We start from the raw sequence: 14,565 nt of genomic DNA, 5'->3' as shown, positions 1-14,565 counted from the left end.
CAACTTGATGCTCTGCTCACGGATGACCATACACACTGTTAAGATGATGACCTTACGCGTGTAAATATATTTTGTCTTTGTGGGGGTCTGCCCCCAAAAAACAGTTTGAAGTCCTGAGAAAGTCAAATCAGACGGTGTGTAAAACTACACTGCCCAGACAACAGAAAGGAACCACTTTGATGTAACTAGGCCAGCAGGTAAGGACTCTCCACTGGATAATAACTGAAGTATAAAAGAAGACTGAAGTGATGGAGACCATGTTTGAAGGCAAACAAAAAGAGGAAATAACAGGTCAAATCAAGCAAAGCCCCCTCTCAGATTCCACAGCAACCAGAAGAACAGAAATACTGGCTGGTGATTGGATGAATCAGCTTTGTGATGGAATACAAAATGCACAGTGCATTTCCTTAGCTGTGGATGAGTCCACTGACACCACTGACAATGCTCAGTTGCTGGTGTTTGTGAGTTTTGATGATGAGGCAAAGGGGGAGTTTGTTGAAGATGTGTTGGGCCTGACGAACCTCAGTGGACACACAAGGGGGCGAGACATTTATAAAGCAATAATGGGAATGCTGAATGAAAGAGGGTGCAGCTGCCTTTACTCATAACTGTGCAGCTCTTACACTGCGACTCTGAGAGATCAAGCACAGACACAAGAACAATGGAAACTGCTGCAGACAGAGACTTTTTGTTTTTGCAACCTCGTGTTAAGAATCTTGTTGCAATTGTTTAAAAGTTTGAATGACCGTAATAAACGGACCTTTGTCTTATTGAACATTTTTTTTTGACCTTTAAGATTTGTATTTGAGTACCCCTGCACTACAGTATACACCTGTCAATCAAACACAACGTCACACACTACAGTATACACCTGTCAATCAATTACAACGTCCCACACACACTACAGTATACACTTGTCAATCAAACACGTCACACACTACAGTATACACCTGTCAATCAATTACAACGTCCCACACACACTACAGTATACACCTGTCAATCAAACACAACGTCACACACTACAGTATACACCTGTCAATCAATTACAACGTCCCACACACACTACAGTATACACCTGTCAATCAAACACAACGTCTCACACACACACACTACAGTATACACCTGTCAATCAAACACAACATCTCACACACACACACTACAGTATACACCTGTCAATCAAACACATCACACACAAAAACCCCTCTCCTAAAGAAACCCACTCTCAACCCGTCTGATGTTATAAACTACAGGCCTGTCTCTCTCCTCCCGTTCCTGTCTTTAAACAACTCTCCTGTTATCTCCATCAGAACAACCTTCTGGATCCAGTCTGGTTTCAAGGCAGGTCACTCCACAGAAACTGCCCTCCTGTCTCTGAGGAACTGCACACGGCTAAAGCAGCCTCCCTCTCCTCTGTCATCATCCTGTTGGACCTGTCTGCTGCATTCGACACGGTGAATCATCAGATCCTCCTTCGCACTCTCCAAGAACTTGGAGTGTCAGGCTCTGCACTTTCCCTCCTCACCTCATACCTCAAAGACCGCACCTACAGGGTAACTTGGAGAGGGTCCGAGTCCGACCCTTGTCAATTAACTACAGGGGTCCCTCAGGGCTCTGTTCTTGGTCCCCTCCTCTTCTCCTTGTACACAAACTCGCTCGGACCAGTCAAACCCCCCAGGACTAAGCTCCGTACCATGGGAGACCGGGCCTTCTGCTCGGCTGCTCCCAGTCTGTGGAACGCTCTCCCCGACCACATGAGAGCACCACAGACTGTGGAGGCTTTTAAAAAAGGCCTCAAAACCCATCTCTTCAAAAGAGCCTTTGCCTAGACCTTTTATTTATTTTTGTATTGCTTTTTATTAATTCTACCGTGTTGTGTAATGTCTATTTATACTGTTCATGCTCACTGCTTGTAGCACTTCGGGATTTGAAATCAAATATGAAGTGCTTTATAAATGGAACCCATTATTATTATTATTATTATTATTATTAGCCCGCATGGTTTTTCATACCACTGCTACGCTGAGGACACCCAATTCATTCTGTCCTTTCCCCGCTCAGAGACCCAGGTCGTGGCACGCATCTCTGCTTGTCTAGCAGACATCTCTCAGTGGATGTCTGCTCACCACCTCAAGCTCAACCTTGACAAGACTGAACTGTTTTTCCTTCAGGGAAAAGATTGTCCCACTCTTGATCTAACAATCAACATCGGCCCCTCTGTTGTTTCCCCGACTCAGACTGCAAGGAATCTGGGTGTGACCCTAGATAACAACCTGTCCTTCACTGCAAACATCGCTGCTACAACCCGCTGCTGCAGATACACTCTTTATAACATCAGGAGGATACGTCCCCTCCTGACCCAGAAAGCAGGTTCTGGTCCAGGCTCTCGTCATCTCACGCCTAGACTACTGCAGCTCCCTCCTGGCTGGTCTACCTGCATGTGCCATCCCACCTCTGCAGCTCATCCAGAATGCAGCGGCTCGTCTGGTCTTCAACCTTCCTAAATGTTCCCACACCACGCCGCTCCTCCGCTCCCTTCACTGGCTTCCAGTAACTGCTAGAATCCACTTCAAGACACTGGTACTAGCGCACCATGCTGTGAATGGATCTGGCCCTTCCTACATCCAGGACATGGTTAAACTGTACACCCCAGCACGTGCACTCCGCTCTGCATCAGCCAAACGGCTCGCTGCACCCGCACTGCGAGGGGGACCCAAGTTCCCATCAGCAAAAACACGTGGGTTTGCTATCCTGGCTCCAACATGGTGGAATGAGCTCCCCATTGACATCAGGACAGCAGAAAGCTCACACATCTTCTTCAGACTGAAGACTCATCTCTTTCCACTCCACTTCGAGCGATAGAATCACTAACAAAGCACTTCTATACTAACAGAGCACTTATATACTAACAAAGCACTTATATACTAACAGAGCACTTATATACTAACAGAGCACTTATATACTAACAAAGCACTTATATACTAACAGAGCACTTATATACTAACAGAGCACTTATATACTAACAGAGCACTTATATACTAACAGAGCACTTATATACTAACAGAGCACTTATATACTAACAGAGCACTTATATACTAACAGAGCACTTATATACTAACAGAGCACTTATATACTAACAGAGCACTTATATACTAACAGAGCACTTGTATACTAACAGAGCACTTGTATACTAACAAAGCACTTGTATACTAACAAAGCACTTATATACTAACAAAGCACTTATATACTAACAAAGCACTTATATACTAACAAAGCACTTATATACTAACAAAGCACTTATATACTAACAGAGCACTTATATACTAACAAAGCACTTACATACTAACAAAGCACTTATATACTAACAAAGGACTTATCTAAAGCCAGTTGAGCAGCACTTGAAATGTGTTGGCTCTATGAAACCTGATGTACTTATATGATTCTGTTTTCTTCAAGTTTGTATCTTCCTGGTCGAATGCACTTATTGTGTCTCTCTGGATAAAAGCCTCAGCTAAATGCAATGTCATGTAATGTGTATTAGTATGTGTGTATTAGTACTTCCTCGTACTTGTATATATATATATATATATATATATATGTGTGTATTAGTATGTGTGTATTAGTACCTCCTGGTACTTGTATTTCTGATGTGTATTAGTATGTGTGTATTAGTACCTCCTCGTACTTGTATTTCTGGCGTGTATTAGTACTTCCTCGTACTTGTATATATATATATATATGTGTGTATTAGTATGTGTGTATTAGTACTTCCTCGTACTTGTATATATATATATATATGTGTGTATTAGTACTTCCTCGTACTTGTATATATATATATATATATATATATATATATGTGTGTATTAGTATGTGTGTATTAGTACCTCCTCGTACTTGTATATATATATATATATATATATATATGTGTGTATTAGTATGTGTGTATTAGTACCTCCTCGTACTTGTATATATATATATATGTGTGTATTAGTATGTGTGTATTAGTACCTCCTCGTACTTGTATATATATATATGTGTGTATTAGTATGTGTGTATTAGTACCTCCTGGTACTTGTATTTCTGATGTGTATTAGTATGTGTGTATTAGTACCTCCTCGTACTTGTATTTCTGGCGTGTATTAGTACTTCCTCGTACTTGTATATATATATATATGTGTGTATTAGTATGTGTGTATTAGTACTTCCTCGTACTTGTATATATATATATATATATATATGTGTGTATTAGTACTTCCTCGTACTTATATATATATATATATATATATATATATATATGTGTGTATTAGTATGTGTGTATTAGTACCTCCTCGTACTTGTATATATATATATATATATATATATGTGTGTATTAGTATGTGTGTATTAGTACCTCCTCGTACTTGTATATATATATATATATGTGTGTATTAGTATGTGTGTATTAGTACCTCCTCGTACTTGTATATATATATATATATGTGTGTATTAGTATGTGTGTATTAGTACCTCCTCGTACTTGCGGTCCGCCTCCTCAGCGATCTGTTTAGCTTCTCTCAGCTGAACCTCCAGAAACTCCATCTTCTCCTCGTCCTTCAAAGCCCGGTTCTCTATCACCTTCATCCCTCTGAAGAGAGACAGGTGAGGGACAGACAGGTGAGAGACAGACAGGTACAGAGAGACAGGTGAGAGACAGACAGGTGAGAGACAGACAGTTGAGAGACAGACAGGTACAGAGAGACAGGTGAGGGACAGACAGGTGAGAGACAGACAGTTGAGAGACAGGTGAGGGACAGACAGGTGAGAGACAGACAGGTACAGAGAGACAGGTGAGGGACAGACAGGTGAGAGACAGACAGTTGAGAGACAGGTGAGAGACAGACAGGTACAGAGAGAGAGACAGGTGAGAGACAGGTACAGAGAGACAGGTGAGAGACAGGTACAGAGAGACAGGTGAGGGACAGACAGGTGAGAGACAGACAGGTACAGAGAGAGAGACAGGTGAGAGACAGACAGGTACAGAGAGAGAGACAGGTGAGAGACAGGTACAGAGAGACAGGTGAGAGACAGACAGGTGAGAGACAGACAGTTGAGAGACAGGTGAGAGACAGACAGGTACAGAGAGACAGGTGAGAGACAGACAGGTGAGAGACAGACAGTTGAGAGACAGGTGAGAGACAGACAGGTACAGAGAGAGAGACAGGTGAGAGACAGGTACAGAGAGACAGGTGAGGGACAGACAGGTGAGAGACAGACAGGTGAGAGACAGGTACAGAGAGACAGGTGAGAGACAGACAGGTGAGAGACAGACAGTTGAGAGACAGGTGAGAGACAGACAGGTACAGAGAGAGAGACAGGTGAGAGACAGGTACAGAGAGACAGGTGAGGGACAGACAGGTGAGAGACAGACAGGTACAGAGAGAGAGACAGGTGAGAGACAGGTACAGAGAGAGAGACAGGTGAGAGACAGGTACAGAGAGACAGGTGAGAGACAGGTGAGAGACAGACAGGTACAGAGAGACAGGTGAGAGACAGGTGAGAGACAGGTGAGAGACAGAGAGAGAGACAGGTGAGAGACAGGTACAGAGAGACAGACAGGTGAGAGACAGACAGTTGAGAGACAGGTGAGAGACAGACAGGTACAGAGAGAGAGACAGGTGAGAGACAGGTACAGAGAGACAGGTGAGGGACAGACAGGTGAGAGACAGACAGGTACAGAGAGACAGACAGGTGAGAGACAGGTACAGAGAGACAGGTGAGAGACAGGTGAGAGACAGACAGGTACAGAGAGACAGGTGAGAGACAGGTGAGAGACAGGTACAGAGAGACAGGTACAGAGAGACAGGTACAGAGAGACAGGTGAGGGACAGACAGGTGAGAGACAGGTACAGAGAGACAGGTGAGAGACAGGTACAGAGAGACAGACAGGTACAGAGAGACAGGTGAGAGACAGACAGGTACAGAGAGAGAGACAGGTGAGAGACAGGTACAGAGAGACAGGTGAGAGACAGGTGAGAGACAGACAGGTACAGAGAGAGAGACAGGTGAGAGACAGACAGGTACAGAGAGAGAGACAGGTGAGAGACAGGTACAGAGAGACAGACAGGTACAGAGAGACAGACAGGTACAGAGAGACAGACAGGTACAGAGAGACAGACAGGTACAGAGAGACAGATAGGTGTCTCACCTCTCGCTCTCGTCAGCGGTCTTCTCCGTCTCCTCCAGTTTCCTCAGAGTCGTCTCCAGTCTCTCCTGAACTCTCTCCAGGTCCTCCTCTCCCAGAGCCAGCTTCCTGCTGAGGGAGGACACCTCCTCCTGGAGCTACACACACACACACACACACACACACACACACACACACAAACACACACACACACACACAACACACACACACCACACCACACACACACACACACACACACACACACACACACACACACCACACACACACACACACACACACACACACACACACACACACACACACACACACACACACACACACACACACACACACACACACACACACACACACACACACACACACACACACACACACACACACACACACACACACACACACACACACACACACACACACACACACACACACACACACACACACACACACACACACACACACACACACACACACACACACACACACACACACACACACACACACACACACACACACACACCTTCATCTACAAGTAGTTTGTTTGAATGTAATAATTATGTTGTTTGTTGAATCATTTATTGAAAAATGAATCTGAACTTTTCGATTATAAACTGAAGCAATATAAAAATGACTCCCATTAACTGAGTTTTAAACATCAGCGTCTCCGCTCAGAGTCCGGTGATTACCTGCTAACGGAAACTCTGCTACACAATTCATATTGAAACATGACCGGTACATTTCACATTTCTCCGGTAAAATTAATTATTTCCGGATATTTGACCGGCAAGAAAAAATCCTAGGGGCAACCCTGGTGTGTGTGTGTGTGTGTGTGTGTGTGTGTGTGTGTGTGTGTGTGTGTGTGTGTGTGTGTACCTCCTCCCTGCTCCTCCTCTCTCTCTCCCCCTCTTTCTGTAGTTTAGCTGCTCGATCGTCCGCCTCCTCTGCCTGCTCCTGCAGGACTTTGATCTTCTTCTTCACGGCCTCAATGCTGTTCAGTCCTCCACTCGTCATCTTCTTCTACTGCGGGAGCAGCGCACACCACCATCACAATATACACATATATATATATATATATATATATATATATATATACATATATACATATATACACACACATCGATACAGGAAGTCGTTCCTGCCCACTGCAATGACCCCCTCTGAAGCTATAGCTTCTCTTGGAATAAAACCACACATTTTACATTCATATCATCTGTTCTATATTTAATATTCCATCTGTCATATATGTATGTACATAATACCTTGTTAATTTAACATGTATATTTGCTACTTTCTTGTTTATTTATTTTAATTTGTACAGTGCTTTTTGTGCTGCAACGCAAACATTTCCCACATTGGGATCAATAAAGTACTTCTTATCTTATCTCTCTATATATATATATATATATATATATATATATATATATATATATATATATATATATATATATATATATATATATTTGTAGTGTCATTAATCAAATTGAATTACGTGATCAGTTAAATTATTAAATGAGCTGAAATATTATTGTTGTTGTTGTTGTTGTTATAAGGAGGCCAGCGACAGAAATAAACTCTCAAGTTTAACGTCTCAAAAACGTTTAAATGGGAATAAAAATGTAAAAATAATATAGTGATTATTATGTTCAAGAAACCACTGCTATCCTTTTTAAACAAATAGAGTTAAATAACTTAGATATAGTCAATAAAACGTAATATATGTATGTACTAAATGTGCTTTACATGTACTTTAGTATTGTCTTACTTCGTTACTTTACTTCGTTACTTTACTGCTGTGTTTATTTTCCTCAGTGTTGTTGTCATTAGCCTGTTAGCTCCTGATGCTAACAGCGGACACCGCCCCGTTCAGCCTGTTAGCTCCTGATGCTAACAGCGGACACCGCCCGGTTCAGCCCGTTAGCTGTTAGCATCAGCAGACAGAGTGAGGGAGTAGTCTGTCAGTGTGTAGCAGTGTGTAACAGTGTGTAGCAGTGTGTAGCAGTGTGTAACAATGTGTAGCAGTGTGTTACAGTGTGTAGCAGTGTGTTACAGTGTCTCACACAGTTACACACTTTCTGAGTGTACCTGAGAGACTCACCTGTCTGAGTCTGAAGGAGAAACAGCTGATCCTCCTGACAGCAGCTAGCCGTTAGCAGCAGCTCTACAAACAGGGTGAGGGTTAGACAGCTCTGGGTGTGTGGTACTCCTGGTTCTGGTCCTGGTCCTGGTTCTGGCCTGGTTCTGGCCTGGTTCTGGTCCCTTTCCTCAAACAGCTCCAGAACACTTCTCCTTCTCCTTTTCCTTCGTCTTCTACTGATTTATGACTTCTTCTTCTTCTTCTATTGGTAGGGGTAGGGTGCATGCTGCCCCCTACTGAGATGGAGTCACATCACGATTGATATTTCCTCACATTCAAAATCAAATAAAAACGATATTAAATAAAGCCCTTTGCACCTGCAGTTGTTTATCTCATTTCCTATGATCTGTTGCATTGGAGGAGCTTTCAGATGTCCATACACTGTACGACAATAAAGCCTTCATCTTGAATGATCTCCAATCCCTGAAACCCTGTAGCGCTCCATTCCCTTCCTGGACCCTTCATCTTCTCCGTCCTATAAAAGCCTGTTCAGCGGGATGCCTCCAGACCTCACATCCTTCATGAGAAATACGGTTTGAGTAAATCAGTTCACTGCGCTAATGTAACTAGTTACTTTCAGCAGGAGTAACTCAGTACAGTGAGGGATTACCTTTCTCTAAAGTAACTAGCAGTGTAACTACTTACTTTCAACAGGAGTAACTCAGTACAGTGAGGGATTACCTTTCTCTAAAGTAACTAGCAGTGTAACTAGTTACTTTCAGCAGGAGTAACTCAGTACAGTGAGGGATTACCTTTCTCTAAAGTAACTAGCAGTGTAACTAGTTACTTTCAACAGGAGTAACTCAGTACAGTGAGGGATTACCTTTCTCTAAAGTAACTAGCAGTGTAACTAGTTACTTTCAGCAGGAGAAACTCAGTACAGTGAGGGATTACCTTTCTCTAAAGTAACTAGCAGTGTAACTAGTTACTTTCAGCAGGAGTAACTCAGTAGTACAGTGAGGGATTACCTTTCTCTAAAGTAACTAGCAGTGTAACGAGTTACTTTCAGCAGGAGTAACTCAGTACAGTGAGGGATTACCTTTCTCTAAAGTAACTAGCAGTGTAACTAGTTACTTTCAGCAGGAGTAACTCAGTACAGTGAGGGATTACCTTTCTCTAAAGTAACTAGCAGTGTAACTAGTTACTTTCAGCAGGAGTAACTCAGTACAGTGAGGGATTACCTTTCTCTAAAGTAACTAGCAGTGTAACTAGTTACTTTCAGCAGGAGTAACTCAGTACAGTGAGGGATTACCTTTCTCTAAAGTAACTAGCAGTGTAACTAGTTACTTTCAACAGGAGTAACTCAGTACAGTGAGGGATTACCTTTCTCTAAAGTAACTAGCAGTATAACTAGTTACTTTCAGCAGGAGTAACTCAGTACAGTGAGGGATTACCTTTCTCTAAAGTAACTAGCAGTGTAACTAGTTACTTTCAACAGGAGTTACTCAGTACAGTGAGGGATTACCTTTCTCTAAAGTAACTAGCAGTGTAACTAGTTACTTTCAACAGGAGTAACTCAGTACAGTGAGGGATTACCTTTCTCTAAAGTAACTAGCAGTGTAACTAGTTACTTTCAGCAGGAGTAACTCAGTACAGTGAGGGATTACCTTTCTCTAAAGTAACTAGCAGTGTAACTAGTTACTTTCAGCAGGAGTAACTCAGTACAGTGAGGGATTACCTTTCTCTAAAGTAACTAGCAGTGTAACTAGTTACTTTCAGCAGGAGTAACTCAGTAGTACAGTGAGGGATTACCTTTCTCTAAAGTAACTAGCAGTGTAACTAGTTACTTTCAACAGGAGTAACTCAGTAGTACAGTGAGGGATTACCTTTCTCTAAAGTAACTAGCAGTGTAACTAGTTACTTTCAACAGGAGTAACTCAGTACAGTGAGGGATTACCTTTCTCTAAAGTAACTAGCAGTGTAACTAGTTACTTTCAACAGGAGTAACTCAGTACAGTGAGGGATTACCTTTCTCTAAAGTAACTAGCAGTGTAACTAGTTACTTTCAACAGGAGTAACTCAGTAGTACAGTGAGGGATTACCTTTCTCTAAAGTAACTAGCAGTGTAACGAGTTACTTTCAACAGGAGTAACTCAGTACAGTGAGGGATTACCTTTCTCTAAAGTAACTAGCAGTGTAACTAGTTACTTTCAACAGGAGTAACTCAGTAGTACAGTGAGGGATTACCTTTCTCTAAAGTAACTAGCAGTGTAACGAGTTACTTTCAACAGGAGTAACTCAGTACAGTGAGGGATTACCTTTCTCTAAAGTAACTAGCAGTGTAACTAGTTACTTTCAACAGGAGTAACTCAGTAGTACAGTGAGGGATTACCTTTCTCTAAAGTAACTAGCACTGTAACGAGTTACTTTCAGCAGGAGTAACTCAGTACAGTGAGGGATTACTGTTCTCTAAAGTAACTAGCAGTGTAACTAGTTACTTTCAACAGGAGTAACTCAGTAGTACAGTGAGGGATTACCTTTCTCTAAAGTAACTAGCAGTGTAACTAGTTACTTTCAACAGGAGTAACTCAGTACAGTGAGGGATTACCTTTCTCTAAAGTAACTAGCACTGTAACGAGTTACTTTCAGCAGGAGTAACTCAGTACAGTGAGGGATTACTGTTCTCTAAAGTAACTAGCAGTGTAACTAGTTACTTTCAGCAGGAGTAACTCAGTAGTACAGTGAGGGATTACCTTTCTCTAAAGTAACTAGCAGTGTAACTAGTTACTTTCAGCAGGAGTAACTCAGTACAGTGAGGGATTACTGTTCTCTAAAGTAACTAGCAGTGTAACTAGTTACTTTCAGCAGGAGTAACTCAGTACAGTGAGGGATTACCTTTCTCTAAAGTAACTAGCAGTGTAACTAGTTACTTTCAGCAGGAGTAACTCAGTACAGTGAGGGATTACCGTTCTCTAAAGTAACTAGCAGTGTAACGAGTTACTTTCAACAGGAGTAACTCAGTACAGTGAGGGATTACCTTTCTCTAAAGTAACTAGCAGTGTAACTAGTTACTTTCAGCAGGAGTAACTCAGTAGTACAGTGAGGGATTACCTTTCTCTAAAGTAACTAGCAGTGTAACTAGTTACTTTCAACAGGAGTAACTCAGTAGTACAGTGAGGGATTACCTTTCTCTAAAGTAACTAGCAGTGTAACTACTTACTTTCAACAGGAGTAACTCAGTAGTACAGTGAGGGATTACCTTTCTCTAAAGTAACTAGCAGTGTAACTAGTTACTTTCAACAGGAGTAACTCAGTAGTACAGTGAGGGATTACCTTTCTCTAAAGTAACTAGCAGTGTAACTAGTTACTTTCAACAGGAGTAACTCAGTACAGTGAGGGATTACCTTTCTCTAAAGTAACTAGCAGTGTAACTAGTTACTTTCAGCAGGAGTAACTCAGTAGTACCGTGAGGGATTACCTTTCTCTAAAGTAACTAGCAGTGTAACGAGTTACTTTCAGCAGGAGTAACTCAGTAGTACAGTGAGGGATTACCTTTCTCTAAAGTAACTAGCAGTGTAACGAGTTACTTTCAACAGGAGTAACTCAGTAATACAGTGAGGGATTACCTTTCTCAAGTAACTAGCAGTGTAACTAGTTACTTTCAACAGGAGTAACTCAGTACAGTGAGGGATTACCTTTCTCTAAAGTAACTAGCAGTGTAACTAGTTACTTTCAGCAGGAGTAACTCAGTAGTACAGTGAGGGATTACCTTTCTCTAAAGTAACTAGCAGTGTAACTAGTTACTTTCAGCAGGAGTAACTCAGTAGTACAGTGAGGGATTACCTTTCTCTAAAGTAACTAGCAGTGTAACGAGTTACTTTCAACAGGAGTAACTCAGTAGTACAGTGAGGGATTACCTTTCTCTAAAGTAACTAGCAGTGTAACTAGTTACTTTCAGCAGGAGTAACTCAGTAGTACAGTGAGGGATTACCTTTCTCTAAAGTAACTAGCAGTGTAACGAGTTACTTTCAGCAGGAGTAACTCAGTACAGTGAGGGATTACCTTTCTCTAAAGTAACTAGCAGTGTAACTAGTTACTTTCAACAGGAGTAACTCAGTAGTACAGTGAGGGATTACCTTTCTCTAAAGTAACTAGCAGTGTAACTAGTTACTTTCAGCAGGAGTAACTCAGTAGTACAGTGAGGGATTACCTTTCTCTAAAGTAACTAGCAGTGTAACGAGTTACTTTCAACAGGAGTAACTCAGTAGTACAGTGAGGGATTACCTTTCTCTAAAGTAACTAGCAGTGTAACTAGTTACTTTCAACAGGAGTAACTCAGTACAGTGAGGGATTACCTTTCTCTAAAGTAACTAGCAGTGTAACTAGTTACTTTCAGCAGGAGTAACTCAGTACAGTGAGGGATTACCTTTCTCTAAAGTAACTAGCAGTGTAACTAGTTACTTTCAAGCAGGAGTAACTCAGTACAGTGAGGGATTACCTTTCTCTAAAGTAACTAGCAGTGTAACTAGTTACTTTCAGCAGGAGTAACTCAGTACAGTGAGGGATTACCTTTCTCTAAAGTAACTAGCAGTGTAACTAGTTACTTTCAACAGGAGTAACTCAGTACAGTGAGGGATTACCTTTCTCTAAAGTAACTAGCAGTGTAACTAGTTACTTTCAGCAGGAGTAACTCAGTAGTACAGTGAGGGATTACCTTTCTCTAAAGTAACTAGCAGTGTAACTAGTTACTTTCAACAGGAGTACTCAGTACAGTGAGGGATTACCTTTCTCTAAAGTAACTAGCAGTGTAACTAGTTACTTTCAACAGGAGTAACTCAGTACAGTGAGGGATTACCTTTCTCTAAAGTAACTAGCAGTGTAACTAGTTACTTTCAGCAGGAGTAACTCAGTACAGTGAGGGATTACCTTTCTCTAAAGTAACTAGCAGTGTAACTAGTTACTTTCAACAGGAGTAACTCAGTAGTACAGTGAGGGATTACCTTTCTCTAAAGTAACTAGCAGTGTAACTAGTTACTTTCAGCAGGAGTAACTCAGTACAGTGAGGGATTACCTTTCTCTAAAGTAACTAGCAGTGTAACTAGTTACTTTCAGCAGGAGTAACTCAGTAGTACAGTGAGGGATTACCTTTCTCTAAAGTAACTAGCAGTGTAACTAGTTACTTTCAACAGGAGTAACTCAGTTACAGTGAGGGATTTACCTTTCTCTAAAGTAACTAGCAGTGTAACTAGTTACTTTCAACAGGAGTAACTCAGTACAGTGAGGGATTACCTTTCTCTAAAGTAACTAGCAGTGTAACTAGTTACTTTCAACAGGAGTAACTCAGTACAGTGAGGGATTACCTTTCTCTAAAGTAACTAGCAGTGTAACTAGTTACTTTCAACAGGAGTAACTCAGTAGTACAGTGAGGGATTACCTTTCTCTAAAGTAACTAGCAGTGTAACTAGTTACTTTCAGCAGGAGTAACTCAGTACAGTGAGGGATTACTGTTCTCTAAAGTAACTAGCAGTGTAACTAGTTACTTTCAACAGGAGTAACTCAGTAGTACAGTGAGGGATTACCTTTCTCTAAAGTAACTAGCAGTGTAACTAGTTACTTTCAAACAGGAGTAACTCAGTAGTACAGTGAGGGATTACCTTTCTCTAAAGTAACTAGCAGTGTAACTAGTTACTTTCAACAGGAGTAACTCAGTACAGTGAGGGATTACCTTTCTCTAAAGTAACTAGCAGTGTAACTAGTTACTTTCAACAGGAGTAACTCAGTAGTACAGTGAGGGATTACCTTTCTCTAAAGTAACTAGCAGTGTAACGAGTTACTTTCAGCAGGAGTAACTCAGTACAGTGAGGGATTACTGTTCTCTAAAGTAACTAGCAGTGTAACTAGTTACTTTCACAGGAGTAACTCAGTAGTACAGTGAGGGATTACCTTTCTCTAAAGTAACTAGCAGTGTAACTAGTTACTTTCAACAGGAGTAACTCAGTACAGTGAGGGATTACCTTTCTCTAAAGTAACTAGCAGTGTAACGAGTTACTTTCAGCAGGAGTAACTCAGTACAGTGAGGGATTACCTTTCTCTAAAGTAACTAGCAGTGTAACTAGTTACTTTCAGCAGGAGTAACTCAGTAGTACAGTGAGGGATTACCTTTCTCTAAAGTAACTAGCAGTGTAACTAGTTACTTTCAGCAGGAGTAACTCAGTACAGTGAGGGATTACTGTTCTCTAAAGTAACTAGCAGTGTAACTAGTTACTTTCAGCAGGAGAGTAACTCAGTACAGTGAGGGATTACCTTTCTCTAAAGT

General features: G+C 41.4%; 1 protein-coding gene and 1 long non-coding RNA gene across 3 annotated transcripts in view; both read right to left on the bottom strand.

Moving 5' to 3' along the window:
- The window catches only part of LOC117469469, a 2,316-nt gene extending 1,209 nt beyond the window's left edge, over positions 1–1,107 (bottom strand). Inside the window, exons 1-2 of the long non-coding RNA XR_004554596.1 lie at positions 994–1,107; positions 833–871 (exon numbers count right to left, since the gene is read on the bottom strand). This is a non-coding gene — a long non-coding RNA (uncharacterized LOC117469469). The remainder of the gene's footprint in view (positions 1–832; positions 872–993) is intronic.
- Positions 1–8,503, bottom strand: part of LOC117469466 (tropomyosin alpha-4 chain-like) — a 16,174-nt gene extending 7,671 nt beyond the window's left edge. Inside the window, exons 1-4 of one of the 2 annotated variants that reach the window (XM_034113879.1) lie at positions 8,271–8,503; positions 7,049–7,195; positions 6,182–6,315; positions 4,504–4,621 (exon numbers count right to left, since the gene is read on the bottom strand). In XM_034113879.1, the coding sequence (XP_033969770.1) occupies positions 4,504–4,621; positions 6,182–6,315; positions 7,049–7,186 (390 nt within the window). In that variant the 5' untranslated portion in view covers positions 7,187–7,195; positions 8,271–8,503. The remainder of the gene's footprint in view (positions 1–4,503; positions 4,622–6,181; positions 6,316–7,048; positions 7,196–8,270) is intronic. The other variant, XM_034113880.1, reaches the window with a different exon arrangement.
- Positions 8,504–14,565: the final 6,062 nt, after the last annotated feature.

The sequence above is a fragment of the Trematomus bernacchii genome, unplaced genomic scaffold, assembly GCF_902827165.1.
Source record: "Trematomus bernacchii unplaced genomic scaffold, fTreBer1.1, whole genome shotgun sequence".
In the NCBI taxonomy this organism is placed as follows: Eukaryota; Metazoa; Chordata; class Actinopteri; order Perciformes; family Nototheniidae; genus Trematomus; species Trematomus bernacchii.
The sequence above is the reverse complement of the archived record's forward strand: the minus strand, read 5'-3'. Positions and strand labels throughout refer to the sequence as shown.